We start from the raw sequence: 25,302 nt of genomic DNA, 5'->3' as shown, positions 1-25,302 counted from the left end.
AGACAAATAAGGTTAGCAGCAGACCTCTCCACAGAAACATGGCAGGCCAGAAGAGAGTGGCATGATATAATCAATGTGCTGAATGGGGAAAATATGCCACCAAGATTACTTTATCCAGCAAGGCTGTCATTCAGAATAGAAAGAGAGATAAAGAGTTTCCCAGACAAACAAAACCTAAAGGAGTTTGTGACCACTAAACCAGCCCTCCAAGAAATATTAAAGGGGATTTAGAGAGGGAAAGAAAGATCAAAAACAACAAAGACTAGAAAGGAACAGAGAAAATCTCCAGAAACAATGACTTAACAGATAATACAATGGCACTAAGTTCACATCTATCAATAATCACTTTGACTGTAAATGGACTAAATGCTCCAAGCAAAAGATGAAGGGTATCAGAATGGATTTAAAAAAAAAAAAAAAAAAAAGACTCTTCCATATGCTTCCTACAAGGGACTCATTTTTGACCTAAAGACACCTGCAGATAGAAAGTGATGGGATAGAGAATCATCTATCATGCTGATGGCCATCAAAAGAAAGCCACAGCAGCCACACTTACATCAAACAAACTAAATTTTAAACTAAAGATTGTAACAAACGATGAGAAGGGCACTATATCATAATAAAGGGGTCTTGCCAACAAGAAGATCTAGGAATTGTAAATATTTATGTACCCAATGTGGAAGCACCTGAATATATAAGTCAATTAATAACAAACATAAAGAAACTCATTAATATTAATACAGTAATTTTACAATTTAATACCCTGCTTCCAGCAATGGACAGATCGTCTAAGTAGAAAATCAACTAGGAAACAATGGCTTTGAATGACACACTGGACCAGATGGACTTCAAAGCTATATTCAGAACATTTCATCTTAAAAAAGCAGAATACACATTTTTTTCGAGTGCACATGGGGCAGTCTCCAGAATAGATTACATACTGAGTCACAAATCAGGCCTCAACAAATACAAAAAGACTGAGATCATACCATACATATTTTCTGACCATAATGCTATGAAACTTGAAGTCAAACACAAGAAAAAAATTGGAAAGATCACAAATACATAGAGGCTAAAGAACATCCTACTAAACAATGAATGGGTTAAACAGGAAGTTAAAGAAGAAATTAAAAAAAAAAATACATGGAAACAATTGAAAATGAAAGCACAGCGGTCCCAAACCTTTAGAATGCAAGAAAAGTGGTCCTGAGAGGGAAGTATACAGCAATACAGGCCTACCTCAAGAAGGAAGAAAAGTCTCAAATACACACACTAACCTTACACCTAATGGAGCTAGAAAACAAACAGCAAATGAAGCCTAAAGCCAGCAGAAGGGAAATAATAAAGATTAGAACAGAAATAAGTGATCGAAACAACAACAACAATCACCACCAAACTGAAGAGTAGAACAGATCAATGAAGCTAGGAGCTGGTTTTTGAATTAATAAAATAGATAAATTCCTAGCCAGATTTATAAGAAGAAAAGAGAAAGGACCCAAATAAATAAAATTACAAATTGAAGAGGAGAGATTACAACCAACGCCACAGAAATACAAACAAGTATTAAAGAATATTATGAAAAATTATAGCCAACAAATCAGGCAATCTGGAATAAATGGATAAATTCCTAGGAACATATCAACTACAAAAACTGAAACAGGAAAAATAAGAAATTTGAACAGTAACCAGCAAAGAAATGAATCAGTAATAAAAAATCTCCCAACAAACAAAGTCCAGGACCAGGACCAGATGGCTTCCCAGAGGAATTCTACCAGACATTTAAAGAAGAATTAATACCTATTCTCCTCAAACTATTCCAAAAAACAGAAATGGAAGGAAAACTTTCAAACTCATTCCACAAAGCCAGCATTACCTTCATTCCAAAACCAGAAAACATCCCACTAAAAAGAATTACAGGCCAATATCCTTGATGAATACGAACGAAAATATTCTCAATAAGATACTAGCAAATCAAATTCAATAGTACATTAAAAGAATTATTCACCAAGATCAAGTGGGATTTATTCCTGGGCTGCAGGGGTGGTCCAATATCTGCAAATCCATCAACATGATACACCACATTAATAAAAGAAAGGATAAAATAACCATATGATCCTCTAAACAGATGCAGAAAAAGCATCTGACATAAAGCAACTTTTTATTCTTGATAAAAACTCTCACCAAAGTAGAAACAGATAGAATATGCCTCAACATTATAAAAACCATATATGAAAGACCCACGGCTAAAATCACCTTCAATGGGAAAAAACTGAATGCTTTCTACTATGGTCAGGAATAACAGAGGGAAGTTCCTGAGAGTTATACTGGGTAACTCTCATCATTGTTATTTAACATAGTACTGGAAGTCCTAGCCTCAGTATTCAGACAACACAAAGAAATAAAAGTCATACAAATTGGCAAGGAAGAAGTCAAACTTTCACTTTTCATAGATGACATGATACTCTATGTAGAAAACCCAAAAGACTCCATCAAGGTGCACCTGGATGGCTCAGTTGGTTAAGTGTCTGCCTTTGGCTCAGGTCCTGTGATCCAGCCTCACACTGAGCCCCCTCCTCAGTGGGGGAGTCTGCTTGTCCCTCTGCCCCTCTCCCCTCTCGCACTCTCTCTTTCAAATAATAAAATCTTCAAGAAAAAAAAAAGACCCCCCCAAAATTGCTAGAACTGATACATTATTTCAGTCAATTCACAGGTTACAAAATCAACATACAAAAATCTGTGGAATTTCTATACACAAATAATGAAGCAGCAGAAAGTGAAATCAAGGAATTGATCCCATTTACAATTGTGCACAAAACAAAAAGATACTGAGGAATAAACCTAAACAAAGAGGTAAAAGATCTGTACTTAAAAAGTCTAGGGGCTCAGTGGGTTAAAGCCTCTGCCTTTGGCTCTGGTCATGGTCTCAGGGTCCTGGGATCGAGCCCTCCATCGGGCTCTCTGCTCAGCGGGGAGCCTGCTTCCTCCTCTCTCCCTGCCTGCCTCTCTGACTACTTGTAATCTCTGTCTATCAAATAAATAAATAAAATATTTAAAAAAAGTCTAACGTTCTATAAGTGTTCAATAGAAACTAAGTGTTCTATAACACTTATGAAAAAAATTGAAGATGACACAAATAAATGGAAAAACATTCCATGCTCATGGATTGGAAGAAAAAATATCATTAAAATGTCTATATTACCCAAAGCAGTACAGACATTTAATGCTATACTATGCTACACTAATGTTATACTATACACTAAATGTAATCCCTATGAAAATACCACCAGCATTTTTAATAGAACAAACAATCCTAAAATTTGAATGGAGCCACAAAAGACCCTGAATAGCCAAAACCATCTTGAAAAAGAAAAGCAAAGCTGGAAGCATCAATATTCCAGACATCAAGCTCTATTACAAACCTATAGTCATCATGACAGTACAGTATTGGCACAAAAACACACTCATAGATCAATGGAACAGAATAGAAATCCCAGAAATGGACTCACAAATATAATGTCAACTAATGTTTGACAAAGCAGGAAAGACGATCCAACGGGAAAAAAGTCCCTTCAACAAATGGTGTTGGGAAAACTGAACAGCCAAAAGCAGAAGAATGAAACTGGACCACTTTCTTACACCACATACAAAAATAAATTCAAAGCGGATGAAAGACTTAAATGTGAGACAGGAAACCATCAACATCATAGAGAAGAACACAGGCAGCAACCTCTTTGACAGCCGCTATAGCCGATGGGGAACCCTCTTACACTGTTGGTGGAAAAGCAGACTGGTGCAGCCACTATGGAAAGCAGTATGGAGGTTCCTCAAAAGTTAAAAATAGAACTACCCTAAGACCCAGCAATTGCACCGATAGGAATTTACCCAAAGGATACAAAAATACTGATTCAAAGGGGCATGTGCATCCGATGTTTACAGCAGCATTATCAACAGCTAAAAAATTGGAAGAGCCCAAATGTCAATCAAATGATGAATGGATAAAGAAGTGGTATGGATACATGATGGAATATTACTCAGTTATCAAAAAGAATGAAATTTTGCCATTTGCCATGACACAGATGGAGCAGAGTGCATTATGTTAAGCAAAATAATTTAGTCAGTGAAATACAAATACCATATGATTTGATTCATATGTCGAATTTCAGAAACAAAAAGGATGAACATATGGGAAAGAAAAAAGTGGGGGGGCAAACCACAAGAGACTATTACCTATGGAGAACAAACTGATCGCTGCTGGAGGGCAGGTGGGCGGGGGGATGGGCTAGATGGGTGAGGGTATTAAGAAGGGCCCTTCTTGTGATGAGCACTGAGAGTTATACGCATGTGATTATAAAAAACGATGTCAAATCATGTTTATATAACACTGGGAAAATTATTTTGGATGATAGGATTTAGGGACATTATTCGAATTTTATTTTAATTTTCCTTCATTGATTTATTTTAAAAGTCTGTAACATTTTATGAAACCAGCAAAGTTGTAATTCTTTACTACAAAAAGATTAAACCAATAAAATACACTGGAATGAATCCTAGAAGTTGGGCTCAGTAAAGACATTTATTAAAAACCTCTCAGAGATAATCCATTAGGAGACTAGATTTGTTTAACAAGTACTTTTTAAACTCCTACTGTGTGATCAGGTAGGAAGAAGCATAATTAAAAACTGGTTTAGGTCAATGACCCCCAACTGAAGGAACTTACATTTCAGTTAGGGGAAAATGTGAGAAATTAATACAAAACAAGTAGAAGGACAGAATATAATTAAACATTTTTTTTTCAATGTTTACAACCCATTCTCTAAGTGCCCTGAAGACCATGGGATGATAATGTAGCCAGAGTTAGAACAGAAAGCTCCATAGGGGAAGTTTTAAATGAGTTCCATCTTTTGCTCAGGCCAGGAGAGAGGCTACTGATGAGGCAAGAAAACCCGTACTTCATGGGGCGCCTGGGTGGCTCAGTCGGTTAAAGCCTCGCCTTCGGCTCGGGTCATGATTCCGGGGTCCTGGGATCGAGCCCCACGTTGGGCTCTCTGCTCGGCAGGGAGCCTGCTTCCTCCCCTCTCTCTCTCTCTCTCTGCCTGCCTCTCTGCCTACTTGTGATCTCTGTCAAATTAATAAAATCTTTAAAAAAAAATAAAAAAAAGAAAAGAAAACCCGTACTTCAAATCCAATTTTCAGCTGTCACCAACCTTTCATCTCACCAGCTGCGGTTTCTACTGCCTGATTACTTGGTGATCTAATATTTACTATGATACTAATTTGCAAGCCCTCTGACAATAAAAGAGCCCAGTACATATTGTTAGCATTTGTTTGTATGCTTATCAGAACAGTGTTTCTACTATGTATGATGTAAAAATGGGTGACATACCTATTTTTATTTTAACATCATTAGAGAAGCAGTCTTTAGACCCATTATTTTATTCAATTGCACCCACTCACTCTGTTACCATGTCTATTCAATCAGAGAGCCACTCAGAGAAATAGTCTCATAATTTTCATACGTAAGCCTGGACAAGAATAACCAAACCAAAGAAAATAAACAAACAAACAAAAACCTATGTTTTTGTAGTAACAGGTTCCCATGCTTAGTGATAGATTTCTCGTAAAAGTTTCAAGATCACCATCAGAAGGACTAGAATGATTGAGGGATACAAATGTTCAATAATTTTTTTAGAAATATTTATTTATTTTACAGAGAGAGAGAGAGAGAGAGAGAGAGCAAGTGAGGAGAGGCCAGAGGGAGAGACTCTTCAAGCTGACTTCCCGCTGTGTCCATTGCCTGAGATCATGACCTGAGCTGAAACCAAGAGTTGGACGCTTACCCAGCTAAGCCACCCAGGCGCCCCCAGTAATTTTTTACTGTGTGTTCCTCACCCTCTCCAGGGAAGCTGGCATGTGAAGGGACCTGAAGGAGGTCTGTAGTGCATTCTTCCAGCAGTTTCCCCAGGGAAGCGCCCCAGGCCCTTGGCTACAATGCATGAGGTTCCAGACCCAAGTGAAATCGCTACCTGAATAAGGTGAGTAGCCTGCAATTTGACTGAGAATTGCCACAGACCAAAAGGAAGCACTTGGAGGACAACGAGAAGTATTTTATATCCTGTTAGGGAAATCTCACAATAAGGATGACAATTTAGACTTACACCCTAACCTCTGATTTTGACTGCATTTAGTTTCAGCCTTACCAATGTCAGTTAGAAAAGATTCCACCATTTGTTTTAACTCAGAATGATTTCAACAGGTTAGGAGTTCTATACAGGTACCTCTACCTAGAGAAGGCAATGATGGCTCAGAGCACATTTCTAAAACTGTATGAATTAAATGTCTGACTCTGATGGGGAGAATGCCAGGGAGAAACAGCTCTCCCTGTCTGGCTGGCTACTGGGTGTTGGCTGGTTCATCTTTCTTTGCTGTGTCTGCTGCTATGCAAGAATCACCCTTCCTAGGAGTACAGGACCATTTTTATTCAAGGGTGTGTAAGCATGCTTAAACCTACAGGATGCCTCATTCATCCAAACTTACCCCCCCTCAGTTACCTAAACACAATTCATTCACAACTCATTCAGCTCTTACTAAACGAGAGGGACATAATGGGTGCGGGGAGGACCTCAAAGACAGACAGGAAGGTCGCTGTACCCAAGGAATTACCAACTTAATGGCAAAGAGGGGAGAGCAAAATGTAAATAAATATGCCTCGAGGAATCTTAAATACCATCCCGATTTGAAAATGCTTCACAGCATTGAGATTCTTTTACTCTGTAAGATTCATAAGGTCACAGAACATCAAAAACCATACTTTCTAAAAGATATATGGGGTATTGTCTAGAAATGGTTACATTTAAGACTCTTTTTTTCATTTCATTTTTCCATTGTTTTCGCTTTTTATTTTACAGTGCTGGGCCTCTACTGAACGCTTCCTAAGCACCACGGACTTCCTCAGCACAGAATAAGTCACTCCTCCCGTTGCTTGCTGCTTAGGCATCGGTCCCATTGCTTTCTGGTAATCACCTTCAGCTTCTCTTGGCAGTTTTTTGGTTCTTTTTTTTTTTTTTAACCTTAATGGACTTATTTTAAGTCACATCTTCTTCCTCCATCTGCCTGATTTTACAGGATAGACAGGAAATCTTAAGAGTTGCTAGTTCGCCCTTCTCCATGTAACTAGAGAACCTGCATTTTAAGGAATGTGGTGGACTCGTCACGTGACAGAGGGTCTGCTGCTCCTCTGTGACGTTTGCAGGTCCACACTGAGGGCTGGATGATGTGACATTCAGAACCCCAAGGTAATGGTCTACACTCCGGAGCTAGCTATACCCTGGCTAGTGTCTTCGCCATGTCAGTTACAGAAAACCTCCCTGACACCCTCTGGGCCTCAATTTCTTCAGCTGAAAAATGGAAATAACTCTACTGTACATAATTGTAGCAGTACTAAATGAGATAATTTATCTCAAAAGACATAGACCACTGCATTAAATATGGGCAGTAAATATGATTTCACTTCTACATCCCTTCATTAAGGTAGCTTCATTATTCCATTACTTTGCAGTCTTTTTTTCTCTTAAAATTTAGGTTAAAATGAACACAGTGGTCTCCTTTATCAACTTTTTAATTTGCTAACAAGTCAGCTGAAATAATCTGACAATACAATTTTTAACATGTTAGATAGTTATTGCCACGCAGGGCTTCTAGGTTACGGTGGTTAGACGAGAAGAGTTCCTGACTAAAGACCTAACACGTGGCAGGATCCCGAGGAATAATACACACTCTTCTTGACTCCCAATCCTGAAGTTATCCAGGTAATTACATAGGGAGGACCCTGTGCCTTGAATTTGTTTTAAACTCATGATATGGCATTGATTTTACTGACATTGGTAGTAGGTCATTTTTAACTGAAGGTCACTGACTTTTAAATTACTTAGGGTATTATAACATGGCATTTTTTAGTACATTCTTTACATATCACTCTCCCATTACAGTTTTCTATTTTAGAAGCTACTCCTATTAAAGTACTTACTTTTCAACCCCCAAAAGACTAGAAAAAAACATAACAGCATATATGTAAGTGAGGTTATATACAAACACACTTTCATACATTTTGGGCTACCCAAAAAATTGTAAAATTATTTAGCTTTGGAAATAATGCAAAAGAGGTAATTATGCTACACACTAAGAATATAAAACAAAAATAAATTCTGCTTCCCTAAAGAGATCTTATCTAAGGATATATAAATCCTATTCAAAGACTTTTTATTGAAAGCATGCTCCCAGGGTTTAGCAAAATTCCTGGTATACAATAGGCAATCAGTAAACTTTTATATATAGTATATAGTAACCCTTTACTATATACATAGAGGGGGGGGAGGGAGAGAGAAAGAGAGATAGCGAGGGAGAAATTAAGTAAAACTCTCACTTGAATTTTATAAACAGATGAACTACATATCAGAATTACCCTCAGTTGCCAAGAAAGTAAGTGGCAGAACCAATAATAAAGTTCAGGTCAGTGACTTTTGAGTTTCTAACAACCATTTTACAAACGTTACAATGATCCAGTCATTATCATGACCCTTCCTCGGAGGTGGACCAACTGAGAGAGAGACGTGAAGCCATTAGGTCCACACATCCAGCAAGGCAGGTTCGGGAGAGAACTACAATGTTCAGCTCTGGACTGGTTTATTTTTGTCTCGAATTCTCATGTTACGCTTTCCCTGAATGCTGCTGTTGAGTTCCTGAGGCAAATGACCAGGAAGGAAATCAGCAGAAGAAAACCTGGTGTGGACTTACAGGACCCGGGTACTGTGCCTCCTATACTTCTCAGCAATTTTACACTGTTCTTCCGACAAGCACTACTGAATATTTCAAGCAGCACAGATGAAAAGCAAAGCAGAGCAGCTTTACGGCAACAGACCCCAGTGACAATGTCCTTGATGGCTGAATGAACTCTTTCCCAAAAGTTGCATTTTTTCCTCTAATGCAGTATATTCTGATAAACTGAAACCCAGTTGCAGCAACAAAATATGGCACGGTAGATAAAACCATGACTTGGCCGATCATTTCTTGACTACACTGATCACTTTAAATCTCCTATCTGTACCCAATAATATCACTTATAAATTCAGCAATATGCTTAAGCCCAATCTATTGGAACTGTATTTTCTTATTTGGTATCTTTTTTGGTTTAGATAAACTGGAAAGATTGTTAAGTTTCCCTGTTTAACCATTAAAAAAATGGTCTAAGAATTTTCCATCATTTCATTGAAAAAGATATAAATCTCTAAAATGTGAAATGTCATAGTCTATTGAACACTCACCCAAACCAGACTTTTTTAATCGTTTTAAGTGCTGACTTGTTTGTTTTCCAGTGGGAGATTTCTGCCCATGTTTCATTTCTTTATCTGAACTGTCTGCTTCACCATTTTTAGATTCGGATCCTAAAAAAGGAAATAGTTATTATGTCATTATCTTCCTCTTGCTGTCCTTGAAAAGAAAAAAATCTAAAATTATTTCAAAAACCATAGATATAATCTCCTTTTCTGTAAGTTAATTCACTACCTTTGGCCACAATCTGATTCCTCTGCTGGATATAAAGAGAAAAGCCCAATAAATCAATCAAACAGAACAAAAAGCAAGAACAGATGGCCTAATAGTGAAGTCAAAAACACTTTCACTGATCTGATAGCTTTTAAAAGAAACACTCAGATCCTTTGTAAAAACACACGGATAAGCTTCGACAATTCTATACCATTTAGAGACGATGCAAGACAGAGACAGAAACATGAAGGAAGAGGAGAAGCTTGGAGACCAGGAAAGATTATACCTTTCTAAATAACTTAACATTGAAAAAGGACCAGAAAATGCAAACATCAATCTATAATAAACAGAATGGTACACAGCTGATAAAGTGACAGAAGGTAAATTAGAAGAAAAGGTCAGGGTTGCACTGAGGTGAGAAGAATGTTCCCAGAACACAGAAACTAATAAAGGATGGCTGATTTTTGCAGCAGAAGACTGAAAAACAAATTCACACTCACGGACGAACTGCTTTTGATGGCATTACACATCAGCATGTGGTCCACCATTAAAGTTCAACATTCAAACAAAAGCCAAAGCAGCAACAACAAAAAATCCACGGAGCAGTACCACACATTTCCTTACACCTACTGACAGTAGCAAATGAAGTCCTTTGATGATGAGCATGCTGGTGCCTTTTATTCTCTTGAGAGCGAAATGCCCTATTAGTTTGGACTCACTGAAAGAGGCAAAAGTATATAAAAAAAAAAAATTTAAACCGAAACCTCAAGTAGAAATATTATCCGGTTGCAGAGAAAAGTCGTGACATCTCTCTCAGTGAAGAAGTCTCCTCCGGGAAGAAACTGGCCAAGCATATAGTATTTTAGCTATTTACCTGAAGGCGAATCCGACTGCTCATCAGACACCTTTAATGGTGTCAAAACAACACGAGGAACAGTCTTGTTTACCATCATTGAGACTCCATTTCTTCTCTTCTGCTGCTGCCTCAAAGCCTACAAAACATGATAATAAAATGTAACATAAAAATATAGCCAACATGATTTCTCCTAATTGAATTAAATGATCCATTCGCCCATTAGATACAACCTCTTAAGAGACTTAAATTCCACAGAGTCACTAATTTGTCCTGATTCTCAATAGTCATCTTCATGTCATTTTCCCTCAAAAGCAGACGGTCGGGCATTGGCAAAGGGCAGCTACCTGAGCCCATTTGGAGTATAATTCTGAAAACAAAGCAGCGCTTAAAGGTCTGTTCTACCTTAGCCGTGCGGCCTGGGAGCCCATGCAACTTGAAACCATGACTCCCAAGTGAAAGAAATGTAAAATAAGTGTTTCGAGACCGGGATAAAAATAGATGTGTCTGCACTTCTTTTGCAGGTGCGTCCTCTCCAGTGCACTCCTCGGTCAATCAAGTTAACACCGAGTGTCGTCAGTATGTACGGCAGGTAAGGACTACGGTATTGACGCACTCGCTCAGCCGTGGGGAGCGCTGCACAGAATCACTGAACATGGCAGGAATCATTTATTTCTGTGAAGGGAATCAGTCCTAATCTTGGAAACCTTGCAGCACTTGGCTTCTGTCTGCTTGACTTTGGGCATTAACCTTCAGAACACGAACATGACGGTGTTCTGGCAAATCCAGGAAGGAAAAAAAAAAAAAAAATGGAGACGAGAATAAACCTCTCCAAATGGGAGTGCTTTGTGTTTCATAAATGAATCAACTACGGTGATGATAATGTAATAAAAGACATTTAAAAGTTCTGAAATACAGCTTATCCGGCGGATCGCTTTACACAGAAAATTACCTGTAATAAAAAGGGTCTTCAGCACGTGAAACTGAAGAGATGTTAAATTCACAGTTACAGGGATGCTAAAACTCCTCGGAAGGTTAAAAGGCCGACCACAGACAGCCTCAGGCATTTTTATTCCTGGCGTTTGTGTCATTTCGACCAATTTTATAACAACTCAGTTAGCTGATTAATGTTCTTCGACTAGAAGTTGTCACAACCGCCTAAAATACTGCCTTGCCCGTTTATCCCCTGCTGTCAGAAGCACTGTCATTTTATTTGCAAAGGGTATAAGTTGAATGTCCAACTTGCACATCGTAAGATTTAGCAATCAAATAATTACAGAAGTAAAAAATTAAATGCTATTTATATGTGAGAAGGCCTATTCAGATGAGATTTAGAATTGGATGGAAAAGTGGATGGCTTGGGAAATCCATTACAAATGATACTGTTGGCTAAGGATAACACAGCGACTTCCCTTCAGTTCTGACATCTGCCGAGCTTTTATAAAGTAGCAGGCACTGGGTGGGGGACAAGGGTTACAAAAATGAACAAAATGCCCTCCTCCTTGCCTTCAGCTTGCTGTCAATAATGTATTTAATGAGCGCATGCGTGCTATCAAATATTTAAGACATCTACCCTTTCTTTCCTCCAGGTGTACACAACTGCATTAAATCTCCATAGCCTGGTGAAGAGCTCAGAGCACTTTATAGACATTAACCCATCAGTCCAACAATAAAACAGAACGAGGCAACACGGTGCCTTATATTACGATTAAGTCCATTTTTGCCCACTCCGTAAGACAATAAAACTTGCACAAAGAATGATTAACTTTTAGGAGGCTATACATCATGCTCATCAACCTCTTCCCTTGGCAATCCAAGTGGGTATTTTAAGAGCATTCATTTTATGTTAGGGTGGGTAGGTACATATTTGAAAATACTGGTTAAGAAAAAAAGTGGTAAAATAACAAAGGGCATACTTAGAACCTGGAATCATAAAGATGACAAGTCTTTTTATAGCATTTGTGGTAAATAATTATTAAAGTGATAAAAATTCTGTCCTCAACTTTTACAGCTGGGAGGACTGTACTATAGACAAATTAGTAGTTGGACAGAAAGAAACCATGACAGAGATGAGATAATAATAATAATAATAATAATAATAATAATACAAGACGCCTGGGTGGCTCAGTGGGTTAAGGCCTCTGCCTTCGGCTCAGGTCATGACTCAGGGTCCTGGGATTGATTCCTGCATCGGGCTCTCTGCTCAGCAGGGAGACTGCTTTACCCTCTCTCTCTCTGCCTGCCTCTCTGCCTTCTTGTAATCTCTCTCTGTCAAACAAATAAATAAAATCTTTAAAATAATAATAATAATAATAATAATAATAATGGCAACAACAACCCATAGCATCAAGGTGGAGCCAAGGTAGGGATAGAGGAACACTAATCAATATAGAGACCATTCAATGATATTTTTCTAAATATGTATTTCCTGCTCAGAAACTTGGACAACAATTTTTAAATACAGTATTTTTATTTTTTTAAAAATATTTATTTATTTATTTGACAGAGAGAGATCACAAGTAGGCAAAGGCAGGCAGAGAGAGAGAGGAGGAAGCAGGCTCCCCGGTGAGCAGAAAGCCTGATGTGGGGCTTGATCCCAGGACCCTGGGATCATGATCTGAGCCGAAGGCAGAGGCTTTAACCCACTGAGGCATCCAGGCGCCCCTAAATACAGTATTTTTTAAATGCTAAAATGAAGCAACGTATCCATAGGTGACCAAAACTAAATGCCCACCATATAAAAAAAATTGTCTTAAGTGTATTTAAAATATGCATACCTTTCTGTTTTACTTCTGAAAAACATGCACTCCATTTGACCCTGAATAACATTTCTAGGGGCGGACAGCAAAAGCTGGGAGGTCGTTTTTTTTTCCTGTGAGGCTAGTCAGAGCAGTTCAAGTAGAGAGCTGCTCGGCAAACCTGAGGAGCATCCCAGGCCAGTTATCTGAAGGGGCATCTCGATCACAGTTAGTGATCCACAGTTACTCCAGGCTAACCTGAGGATTCCAGTTCACTTCCCAGAAAGCAGGATTTATCTGACTCTGGAGACAAGGGACAGCTTCCAAGCAGATCAGAATGTGGGTGGAGGTGGAGAAAACAATGCACAGGAGCTAAGCTGTCTGGGACAGAGTGGGCTCCGCACAAGAGAATTCTGGCACCTGCCGTGTGCGTGAGGCAGGCGGTACAGTGGCCCATGCGTTCTAGTGATTCCTGTTCTCTTGCTGGAGGGTGTTCCTCCTGCAAGTAAAGAAGCTAACTGTCCATGGGGTTTTGGGTTGTCTAACTCGATTTCTGCAATTAGGTGCACATCAATCACTCGAACATATGCTGCAGGTCTCCTCACAATCCCCTGAGAAATGGGCAATGTTTTTCTGGACATTGGGGTGAGACAATGAAAGAGGGGGAGGCTGAAGTAATTGAGGAAAGCACACACCCCATGGGGGGAGGCAGTTAGTACTCAAGAGATGCAACACCACTGGATTTTAAGGTGATTTTTCCTGTTTTTTTTTTTTTTTTAAGATTTTATTTATTTATTTGACAGACAGAGATCACAAGTTGGCAGAGAGGCAGGCAGAGAGAGAGGAGGAAGCAGGCTCTCCACTGAGCAGAGAGCCCGATGTGGGGCTCGATCCCAGGACCCTGGGATCATGACCCGAGCCGAAGGCAGAGGCTTAACCCACTGAGCCACCCAGGCACCCTGATTTTTCCTGTTTTTAAACAAAGTACCAAGCAAAACAAAGAGGACTCTGAGCTAAATTCAGCCTGAGGGCACCAATCTCTGAGACCTTCTACACACCATTCCCAATGTTCCTCACCTCCCCAAATAAATGGGTCTGACCACTGCCCAACAGGTGTTAAAACCCCCCTCTTCTAATGTGCTGATCTGCAAAAGATTGGGGACCGGTGCAGAGGCATCTTAATAACTGTGTGAGGTGATGGGTAAGGGTAAGGTTGCAGAGTCAGAGAAAGAAGGAACTAAGCAGCTGAGCATGCTGGGTAAATTACTTGGCTAAAATCTCGCTATGAAACAAATACAATAGTGTTGGTAAGATATTTTAAATAGGAAATCCATAGAATAGTATTTAATACTATTTGTAGCATATCGTGAATATCCAATAAATGTTACTTCTTATATAATTGACCCATTCCGCAATGAGTGCGTTTTTTGGAGGCCTTACTCTGTTGTAGTACACTGCAGATCCATGGCAACGAACAAGACCAAAAAAAAAAAAAAAGACTTTTATTTTACATTTTAGCAAAAGACTGACAAGGAACCACATAAAATAAGCACAATAATTTTACACACATACAAGCACTAAGAAAATTATGCCAAGACGAGGAGGTAGAGTAACTGGGGTGGGAAGAAAATCTCTTGAGAGGTGACAGTGGAGATGAAACCCAAATGACAAAGAACTGGCCACATGACAATGGTAGACTCTCCAGTCAGGGAAAGAGACAGTATTAAGACCTCTATCAGGAAAGGTCTTTGGTGGTTCAAGGAATAAATAGCTGGGGTAGCTCAGAAGAAGGACTAGGAAGATTACAGAAACGGCAAAGAATTCCCTGAAATGACTGCCGTGGGTTTATTAGGAACAGGAGATTTATGTTCAAAGCAAAGGCAGCTCTATAAGCCCAGTCTCTCCCCACAGCCTACAGGGAGCACTCTAGCACTTCTGCCCCAAAGACGCCGCAGAGGCCCAGCAAAGAGAAAGCACCATGTGTCTTCTACCAAAAAAGCGTCCTTCGCCTTCATGCACTGCTTCAGGATACATTTTCAGGCTCCACTGCATGAAGTATGTTGCATCTCACACCTTGGAAAGGCTTCTTAATAGTTCTGAGCATTTGGAGCAATTTCGGAAGGGTGTTCTGGAACACTCTGGGAAGCCCTCTGCCTCAGAGCCTCTGCCTGAATTCTCTTCTATGCGTGCCGCGCTCTTCCCTCAGATGACCCCATGGCTCACCTCCTCATACACTTGACACTTGACTCATGGCCTTAGCCCATCTGGGCTGCTCTATCAAAATACCCCAGGATGGATAACCTGTAAAGCACAGAAATTCATTCTCCGCAGTCTGGAGGCTGGAGGCCTGAGATTACAGTGCCAGTGTGATCGTGAGAGGCCCCCTCTGGATTGCGGGCTTCTCCCTCGTTGCACCCTCACACGGCAGGCAGGGGCCAGGGAGCTCCGGTGGGGTCTCTTTTGTAAGAACACAGATTCCATTTATGATGGCTCCATGCCTGTAACTTAGGCACCTCCCAAAGAGCCCATCTCCCAATACCACTACACTGAACCTTAGGATTCCAATATATGAATCTGAGGGGACATAAACATTCAAATAACACACTCTTCACTGCTTTTCCCGCCATATTCTCTATTCCCACCAACCACTCGAATTTATTTCCCCCTATGGAAAATATATTATACTGTGTAATGTCATTTTAACTCTTCCCTTCCCCAACCCAGAATATAGACTCTGAAAGGCAGGGATTTTCATCTTTTTTGTGTTCACGGACATATCCCCAAGTGCCCAGAAGATTACCTAGGCTTCACCAGGTGCTCAATAAATAATTACTAAGGATAAATAAAAATTCTTAGAAATAATTTTAATAAAAATAGGAAAGCCCTCTTCTTCCTTTAAAATATGTAAGTGGTTTATTCAAAAGGCAGAAATCAGCATGAAGAAATCAAGAAATAACTTTATTCTCCTAATATGGCCTTACACACTTCCGACCAATTTCCCTTTCTCATTTCTGGACAATATTTTACTAGAACACATAGCTTCTCGGGTCGCCTTCAAGTATTTATACAGTCTCATTTTCAGGCTTAAAGATATGAGGTCTAATATGAAGCCTTCTTTCTGCTCTCCCCAGGCTACACATAGGTCTCAGCTCAAAAAACTGCATTAGCAAAGAGATTCCTGATTTTACTCTTCCTCCATTTCCTTCCTCTTCTTCGAGGGGCCCCAGGATCAGAGTTTAAAACAAGGAGAAAAAAAGGTCAAAGTTGTCTCACCTAGTGCTATCAGAGTCACAGCATCACAATCTTTGGGAGGCAGAAGGCCAGCTGCTAGTTTTGTATGGTGTGCGTCATCGAGTTATACAAACGATGTTAACCGTATATCTATTATCTAGTTACAACTTTATATATAGTTATTATCTAGTTATAACTATATAGAGAGTACATATCATGTATATATTTGTGTGTGTGTGTGTGTGTGTGCCTCCTAACAGTGTGTGAGACAACAGGTTTCCTTCCTGGGAAAAACTGCACCCTTCACTAGTGTTTCTCTCTGAGTCTTCCTCTCACTGAGACTATACCTCCCTTCACCAAGATAGAGAGGATGTAGCAGAGCTCTATCCAGTTTTATAAAATCCATTTAATTAATGCTCCTTCAAATGACTCTTGAGCTATTTTCCATATTGGCTGTTGGGGGACGGTCCAGGGCCATCTGGCGTCTCTCACTAAGTCCTCTGATATTGTGTCTAGCACTCTCTTTACAATAGGTATACTTCTATCCCACTGTCCTCAGCCTGGAGCTTTAGCTAAAATTCCAGAAGAACAAGAAAATTCCTGTTTGACAGTATATGTTACAAATAATAGAAGTTAAATGCAATTTAACATTATTTAAATTTGGATATCCCACAGCCTGAAAAATATAAAGTCATGATTAGATTAAGAAAATAAGACCAGGTTAAGAAAATAAGACTAATTTTTTTTAAGCTTTTATTTATTTATTTGAGATCGAGAGAGAGCACAAGCAGGGGCAGCGGCAGGCAGAGGGAGAAGCAGGCTCCCTGATGAGCAAGGAGCCCGATGCGGGGCTCAATCCCAGGACCCTGGGATCATGACCCAAGCCAAAGGCAGACGCTTAACCAACTGAGCCACCAAAGCACCCCTAGAAGCTTCACTTTAGCTGGTCGTGGGAGGTTTGCTCTGCATAAGGCTGCCCTGAAACAGGAGATTTTATTTTGTTGTGACAAACTATGAGAGGTGGTGTTTTCTATTACACACCAAAGGTCTCAATTGGCTAGAGGTGGCCCTGTTGCTCAATCTGTAACATGGTTTTATTGACACTGACATTACATAAATAAGACTTACTGCATTCGTCTAGATTCATTTGAGGGGGATGATGTCACTGAACTACTTTCCAACTACTCAAGACGTAGCTCTAGTTTGGAACGCTAATGGAATATATTATTGAACAACTTTAAATCCTATAATTTCAAATCCAGAAAGAAATACCATCAAAACTTAAATCAGGGTGTCTGGATGGTTCAGTGGGTTGAACCTCTGACTTGCTCAGGTCATGATGTCAGGGTCCTGGGATCCAGCCGTACATTGGGCTCCCTTCTCAGCGGGAAATCTGTTTCTCCCTCTCCCCCTGCCCCTCCCCACGTTATGCGAGCACCAGCTCTCTCTCTCTCTCTCTCTGTCAGATAAACAAATAAAATCTTTAAAAACAAAACAACTTAAACAAGAAGAAGGCAAGTGTAAATGCAGTCTACTGTGAAGGAATGTACCTTTAAGCTGCCCACGCCTTTAATGTCCAACACGACCAAACCCCACAGAGAACAGGGTACTAACCAAGCTTAATACTTCCAGGTGTTATTCAGTACGAAAGAAATTTATAGGCTTAAACTTGGAAATAAACTTATTTTTTAAAGGAAACACATAACAGAGCTAAGCCAGTCAGGGAAAAGTAAAGATCCTATCAAGCGTCAATTACAACTCTGGCTTTAAGCAAAAATAAAGAAATCAAAAGATGAGGCTGAGCATGCTTTTCTCTAGACATGTATTGTGATAGTCTCTTATAAAAAGAAAGAAACAACAACAACCAAAGTCAACCCTTTAAATATACATTTTATTTTTTCAATAGAAAGCTTGTCAGATAACTCTAAAAAAATTGGAATGGTTTCTCATTTCTACTGTAATGAAAAATAAAACCTAAAATCACAGGCATTTGTGTTAACTTGGAATTTGCATAAACAAGTAATGCCTGTTTTATTGTAATACGAAAAAAACACTAACAATGTAACTTAAGAATGCACTGAACGCAATAAGCCCTTCACTGAAAAATCGGAGAATATCACATGCTGTGAATGCTAAAATAATTAGAAATACACACATAGAAAACAGTTGGCTGAGTCAGGCACTACCAACTTGCACTGTTGTTCTCAGGCTAAATGTCAACGCCCATGTTCAAGAAACTGCTATCGTGCAACATAACCTTTGGAATTTCATGGTATTGGTCAAACATATAAAGCTGAAGCAAAATACCAACACCATATCTGCTTTGTGATAAGAGGAGAGGGCAAAATACCTGCAACTTTATGAATAAATTCTACCACCCTAAATAAATAAGTCGAATGAAACAACAGCAACAACATAGAAAGGTTCTTTTCTACACCATGTTACATCCCATCATCACAGAACTCATCCTTTTCCCTAATCTTTCATTTGATTCTGCTGTTTCAAAACTTCCAAAATTTAATCTTTCTTAATCCTTCCTCTTTAAAATTCAAAATCTAATCATTTCATATTTTTTAGGATCATTATAACTAAAATAACAAGGTGGAAAGAAGTCAGGGAACAAGGTAATAATCAGCAAGCTGCTACTCTCCGGAGGCCTCTGAATGTGTTTATTTGGAATACGTGTATTCAGAAAAAAAAAAATCTACCACAATAACAATATATTATTCATGCAACTATATCGAACATAGAATGTTAACTAACATTTTGATGATCAGAAGGCAAAAGAGACCCAAATATTTAGAAGCAATGAAAATATTCTATGTCAGTAGTCAAGGGACATTCTAGCCTCCATGTTGCCCAGACTCTAGTTACACTGCAATCAGCAGTATTGCCGAGTAAAAGGACCCACTCTCTATGCAACATAATTTGGGTGGGTATGGAGGCCTCAGATCTGAGAAATTATGTCTGGCTTATTTTGCCTGAGGGTTTATTTTAATAAATAAATAAAATAAAATAATAAATAAGTAATAATAACTTATTATTATTATTTAACTACACTTAGGCTCATAAAGCTACTGGGTTTCTCTTTTTTCCCCACCTACCTCTTTCTTTTTTTTTTCTCACCATAGCTCCACCTACTTCTTTTTTTTTTTTCCTCACCATAGCTCCACCTACTTCTTTCTAAGAATGTACACTGGCCTACGGACAGCCAAACTACTAAAGGCTGACTGACCCCCAATACACTTCCAGCAAAATGATAAGAGCGGCATAATTGATATATTTGAGTGTCTGCCAGTAATGTGTGCTGAAACTGTACACAAGTCTGTGTTCAAAAATAATATTCTTAATGATTATGCTGTATTGCTTTTCTTACATTATACAAATGCTGAAGAATGTAAATTTCTAGAGATAATGTAAAAAATTCATCTATCATATTATAGACCACATGCTAAAAGGCAGTATCAGTTAAGAGGGAAGAATCTGAAACTATGATTCTGGGTTCAAGTGTCATCTCCAAAATGTACTCGCTGAACAACTGTGGGCAAGTCATCTAAATTCTCTGGGCCTTCTTTCCCTCACTTGAAAAATGGGAATACTCGTACATACATTAAAGGATTTCTATGCGGATCAAATGACACGGTATATATAAAATACAGAGCATAATGTGTAGAATTCAGAAAAGTGAATGTCAACTAATGTAATTGTCATTAGGGTCATTCGGCTGGCCCTACATTCATAAGATGATTTATACACGCATACATACACACAAAACATATATTTATGAATAGAGAACACATACATATGTATGTACACGTATGTGTATATATATACACTTACAAAGAATTCTACATGGTCGTAGCCATTCAACTACCCAAAAGAAAAGAAAGCTGCAGAATTGCTGAGGCTGCTACAATTTAAAATGCCTCATGTTCAGTCAATTTTTGAAATGCTGTCTTAAGAAACTCAGCAATTACAGGGAATCTAGGCAAAATTCTGCAAGAGCAGCTTTTTTTCTAATGAATTTCCAATACGAATTTGATTATTAATCAAACATTAGCATATCTGCTACATATTATGCCATCTTCCCACAGTAGCTAATTTGCTATTTGGTTATACAATATGAAGTTTTAAGAAATTACTAAACAGCTCTTCCGGGACATTAAGAAGCTTATAGGACAGGTTTCTTAAAAAGAGGCTTAGATCCTAAGCAAGCAAGTGGCACTTTCCATGAACACATGCTGTGCAACAACACAAAAATACTAACTCAAAGTTGTGAAATAAGTTAATCATTATAAAAAATGTTCAAATGATATAAAACCAAAATGGAGAAAGTAAAAAATAGTGAGACATGACAAGACATAGATCTGAATTTTTATCTTTATGCCTGTTTACATACAGGAATATTTCATGGTGTAGACATTTTCTAAATCACTGCCCTTCAGAAGTATGACTTTCATTTATGACTGCATCTATGTTTTTTAAATGCTACAAGTACCGGTATCCAGCTTTGTATCCTTCGTTCTCTCCTGGGTAGTATTTTATTATCCGCATTCCATTTGCCACCTGAATAAGCCTTTTCCTGGACTTCCCTACTGCCATCCATCCTTTATTTCATCACTTAAAAAGGGATCTCAGCACTGAATTCAATTTTGTTCTTTGGTCTAAAACATCATACAAGATATAAATGGCAAGCTCATCAAAGATTATTTGATGTAACACTAATTACTTTATACATAATACCAATGAAAGGAAATACTGCAATTTCAATAATTAATACAGAATAGAAAAGTAATGTAATTCAGTACAAAAAGGTTGAGTTTCTTTCCTAAGTTTCCTTGTTTGAAGTAGAGGAGAAGGTAGGGGCTGTCTAGGAAACTGGATAGGATATTAAGAAGCTTTAGGTTACTGAGACTTAAAAAAAATCATTTTTTTAAAAACATTTCTCCTCTTCCTTGTTATAAATATATCATGAGAATGGTACTTCTATTCCTAGACTTGGTCAGGGTCTGCAGGAGATGTGAGGGAGGGGGGCTGTCATAGAAAGAGCAAAATAAATATGGGAGAGGAAGGCAGTTAAACAAGGGAAAATCATGAATTTTCACATGAACGGTCACATACATAAGCTTTCCACTTATGGAGCACATTACCATCACGCAGTGTCCCCATCTAAGCACAGCATCGTCTCCTCTTCTTCCACGCCCAGTTCGGAATGTGCTGGTGTGGCAGCAATAGCTACCATCTACTAAGTGGCTGTTAGGGGTCGGGGTCGCTTATTCTGCCATGTGCTTTCGACATCTCACCTCACAGACTTCTCTCGGATTGTTCCCATGTGAAAGGTGCTATTATTTCCCACATTCTCTAGACAGGAAATTCAAGATTCAGAGGAGAGAAGTGTCTTGCCCAGAGTTGCAGGAATTCAAACCGGGGTGTTTCAGAACCTAGAAGCCAACCTTGCAACCATTCCCTCCCATCACCACCTTGGCGCAAGGACACAGAGATCAAGAACACGTAGGTAGTATCAAGATGATATTGCACGATTAACCTCCATTCAGCACCAAACGCTCACTGGTAGACATTCTTGATAAAAGTAAGCCACAACTACTCTTTTTCCTAGTCATAACTTGATGCGTCTCAGTCACACGGAAGAAATTATGTGTTTATTTTTTATATCAACTATTAGTTAAGCATGAGACCCCAGAGACAGTATTTTCAAGATATGCAATGCATTTACAAACCCAAAATGTTTACCATAAACCTCACACAAGAAAATTGTAATATTAAAGTTTTCATGGCTCCAAGAACATTTTCCCTCTTCTATTTTACATTAAAGTTCTCAGCCAGGCCTCTCCTAGTTTTTCGCCTGGAGTAAAATTAGTGTATGAATATAATGCAAGTAGTTGAATTCAGGACATCTCTGTTGCTCTCTGGCTGCTATGTTCCTGCAGATTTTACCTTCTCCACCTCACACCCATTACTTTTAGGAGGTCGAACAAAGAACGAACGGCAGCTCTCTTACCTGTTTCAGAGCCTTTTTGGTGTGTTGCTGAAAGGAAGACGCTAACTTGCTTTGCACCGCTGTGTTCGTGAGGCTTGAATCTCGAGTGGAAGACGCTTCATCGTTTACCTGCTTCGCACAAACTAGAAACAGAGAGAGATAATGATATTACTAATTTGAATTCCTTTTTTTATATCCACTGTAATTAACTCACTTGGAGCTTCTCTCCAATTGAAAATGGATACCTAAAATAAAGCCAAATACCACAGTGACAAGAAGAATATCTAGATTTGAGAGAATGGATCACTTAATAACTGGGTGGTCACAGTTACACGTAACCTCTCTATACCCCGTGTCCTTACCCACTAATTGATGTTAATTCCTATCCCACAGGGCTATTGTGCAGACGTAAAAATGAGCATAATATCTGCCTGAAGACTTGGGAGTCAGTAGATACTTTCCAAATCTGAATATGCAGATTGAGCAATGCACAGTCTTTTGAAGAAACAATGTAAATTCATGAAACTGTGTTTCAAATCTACCAACGGCCCTGGTGTTCTTCCATTTAACAGCCCTCCTTCTATAGACTTCCTGGCCTACTGGGACATGTTTGTCTTATCCTATGGGCCAAGTCATCTATCACGGAGAAGGAAAAATAAAAGCCAAGATGTTGGGGGTCAATTTAAGGCAAGTATTTTCAAGAACATCATGCTTTCTGCAGAGAATCATATAATCTGCCCACTTTTACCAGAATCAAACTTTCCTGTTGCCTATTCTACAGAGGACATTTTCTTCAAAAAGCTGTTTTTTAGACGAACCAATGTCTCACTGACATGGGTGACAAGGGCCCACATTCACCTGTGGCTCTGTGGAACCTGGGTTATGGCCAGCACTCATCTTTAGCCCTCAAACTGTCCACCAGAGAGAAGAGGCTGGACTCTGGCCACAGAGAGATGCAGGCCCTCTTCTGTGCACACCAGAGGGGAAGGTGTTATTTGGAAAATCAAAGTCAGGAAGTGCTGTGATTGGGGGCAGAATGGAGGCAGATGTCAAAGGCAGGAGGCAAGCGGAAGTTAGATGGAAAAAAATAACTTGAGAACATATTGGAAAAGCTCAAAATATGACTTTTTAAGGGCACCAGGGTTAACGCTAATCCAAGAAAATTTTTGAAGGAACAGTCACTTGAGAAGATTCTGACCTGAGCTTTAGAGGCAGGTGGAGGAGTAAAAATTATTCTAGTCAAAAATGGAAGCATATGCACGTGCACAGTGTTGAGAACACTCAAGCTGCTTTAGATAGACTCAAGCACATGTTGCCTAGAAATAAAAATGTGGCTCATGAAGGAGAATTTTGGGGGAAAAGAGTCAAGTTTTGTTTTAAGACAGAAAGTAATCAAGTTACTGAGGACCAAACAAAAGGAACAAGTTTCGGACAGTAATTGTTAGTTATTAATGCCAAGCGCTTTACATATGTGATTTCATTTCATCCCTGCCGCATCGTTGCTGCTTCCTTGCAAGACATTAAGGTACTGTCTCTGTTTTGGAGAGAGGAAACTAGAGCTCAGAAAGGCGCAACAGCTTGCCAACGGTAACAAAGTCAACAAAATAGCAGAGCTGGGAGTCAGGGCCAGACCCATAATTTCGCACTTAAAATATTTGTCCTCAAATCCCAGAACTGATGCAGAAAATTCAGTGTCTAAAGAAGTTCAATTTGGTTGCATCCCGAAGGTACTGAAACAGTAAGTTGATAAGGACAGGAAGATCAAGTCATTTAACCACAGACATGAAAAAATTAAGAACTATCGGTGACAGTGATTGGCTCAGGAAATACTTCAGTTGAAGAAGCCAAAGGATTTGCCCATGGACAGACTCAGAGAAGTCCCTGAATTAATGATCAGGTGACTTGCTTCTATTTGATACCATATGATACTTTTCCTTAAAACAGTCTAAACGTTGTAGTTAAGAAATTGTCACACTGCTCCCACGGACTATGGCTCCTAGGCTTTTCTCCTTGCAATGATCACTACAGTAAATTATAATACTCTGCCAAGTCTTACTCATCAAGAAATATCAGAAATTAACTATTGGTTTATAGTTCAAAGATAAATTTACTTTTATGTGATTACATCGATGGTCTTTTTAATGTTCTGAAGTCTCTATGAAGTGAGACAAACTAAGGAACTGAGAGGAAGGTCACAGCGGGGACAACTGATTCCAGTTGGATGGACCTATATGTGACAACAGAAGCCCAGACAGAAGCAAAGTTATTTTATTACTTCACATTCTTAGAGTAGTATTTCTACCTTGACTGTGGAAACTTACTGATTAGTTAAAAAGGAGAGCCAAATGCCACCCCTGGATTTTAGGGAACCTAGGGAAAATAGCAGAATAGTTCTGCATACTGGACATCCAAACAGATTTACCGATTTGCTTAGGAAGTGCTTTTATTCATAAGTCTTGCAAAGGTAAACTCCAGTGAAGCAGGATCCAAAAACAACAGATGCTGAATTAGTCTGTACATAATGAAAGCTCATCCCCCCTGCACTCATCTGACTGAGACAGTAAATGGTACAGTCAGCCCTCCTTCCAGAGCACAAGAGATATCTTAGAACTTGCTTTACTTCCCTCTGATTTAGGAAGCCACATGGCATCACGATACCTGTTTAACTATCAGAGGATATAATGCATACTTCATTTAAATTCACCATTCCACCAAGTTAATAGTGATTCACATGCATTTAGTCTTTCCAAAAGGAAGATTTGGTTCCATTTGGAGCCCAGAACTTCAGGTGGAGGGAAGGACAATAAAATCAAACAGCATCAAGCAGTCCTATGAAGTTTTCTTCTGAAGATGATTCATTTTTCTTTAACTTAAATCTCTATTTTGCTATATCTTACATTCCATCCAATGCTCAAATGAAGCATCATGGGAATTCCTTCCTCCAT

The 25,302-nt window shown here is 39.0% G+C and overlaps 1 protein-coding gene across 1 annotated transcript in view; it reads right to left on the bottom strand.

The window, feature by feature from the left end:
• Nucleotides 1-25,302, bottom strand: part of LOC111142412 (additional sex combs like 3, transcriptional regulator) — a 150,275-nt gene that overhangs the window by 74,028 nt on the left and 50,945 nt on the right. Inside the window, exons 5-7 of the mRNA XM_022495480.1 lie at nucleotides 22,379-22,500; nucleotides 10,412-10,529; nucleotides 9,318-9,437 (exon numbers count right to left, since the gene is read on the bottom strand). Coding sequence (XP_022351188.1) covers nucleotides 9,318-9,437; nucleotides 10,412-10,529; nucleotides 22,379-22,500 — 360 coding nt within the window. The remainder of the gene's footprint in view (nucleotides 1-9,317; nucleotides 9,438-10,411; nucleotides 10,530-22,378; nucleotides 22,501-25,302) is intronic.

This window comes from Enhydra lutris, unplaced genomic scaffold (genome assembly GCF_002288905.1).
Source record: "Enhydra lutris kenyoni isolate GAN:26980312 unplaced genomic scaffold, ASM228890v2 scaffoldscaffold8, whole genome shotgun sequence".
In the NCBI taxonomy this organism is placed as follows: Eukaryota; Metazoa; Chordata; class Mammalia; order Carnivora; family Mustelidae; genus Enhydra; species Enhydra lutris.
This window is presented reverse-complemented; position numbering and strand designations above follow the sequence as displayed.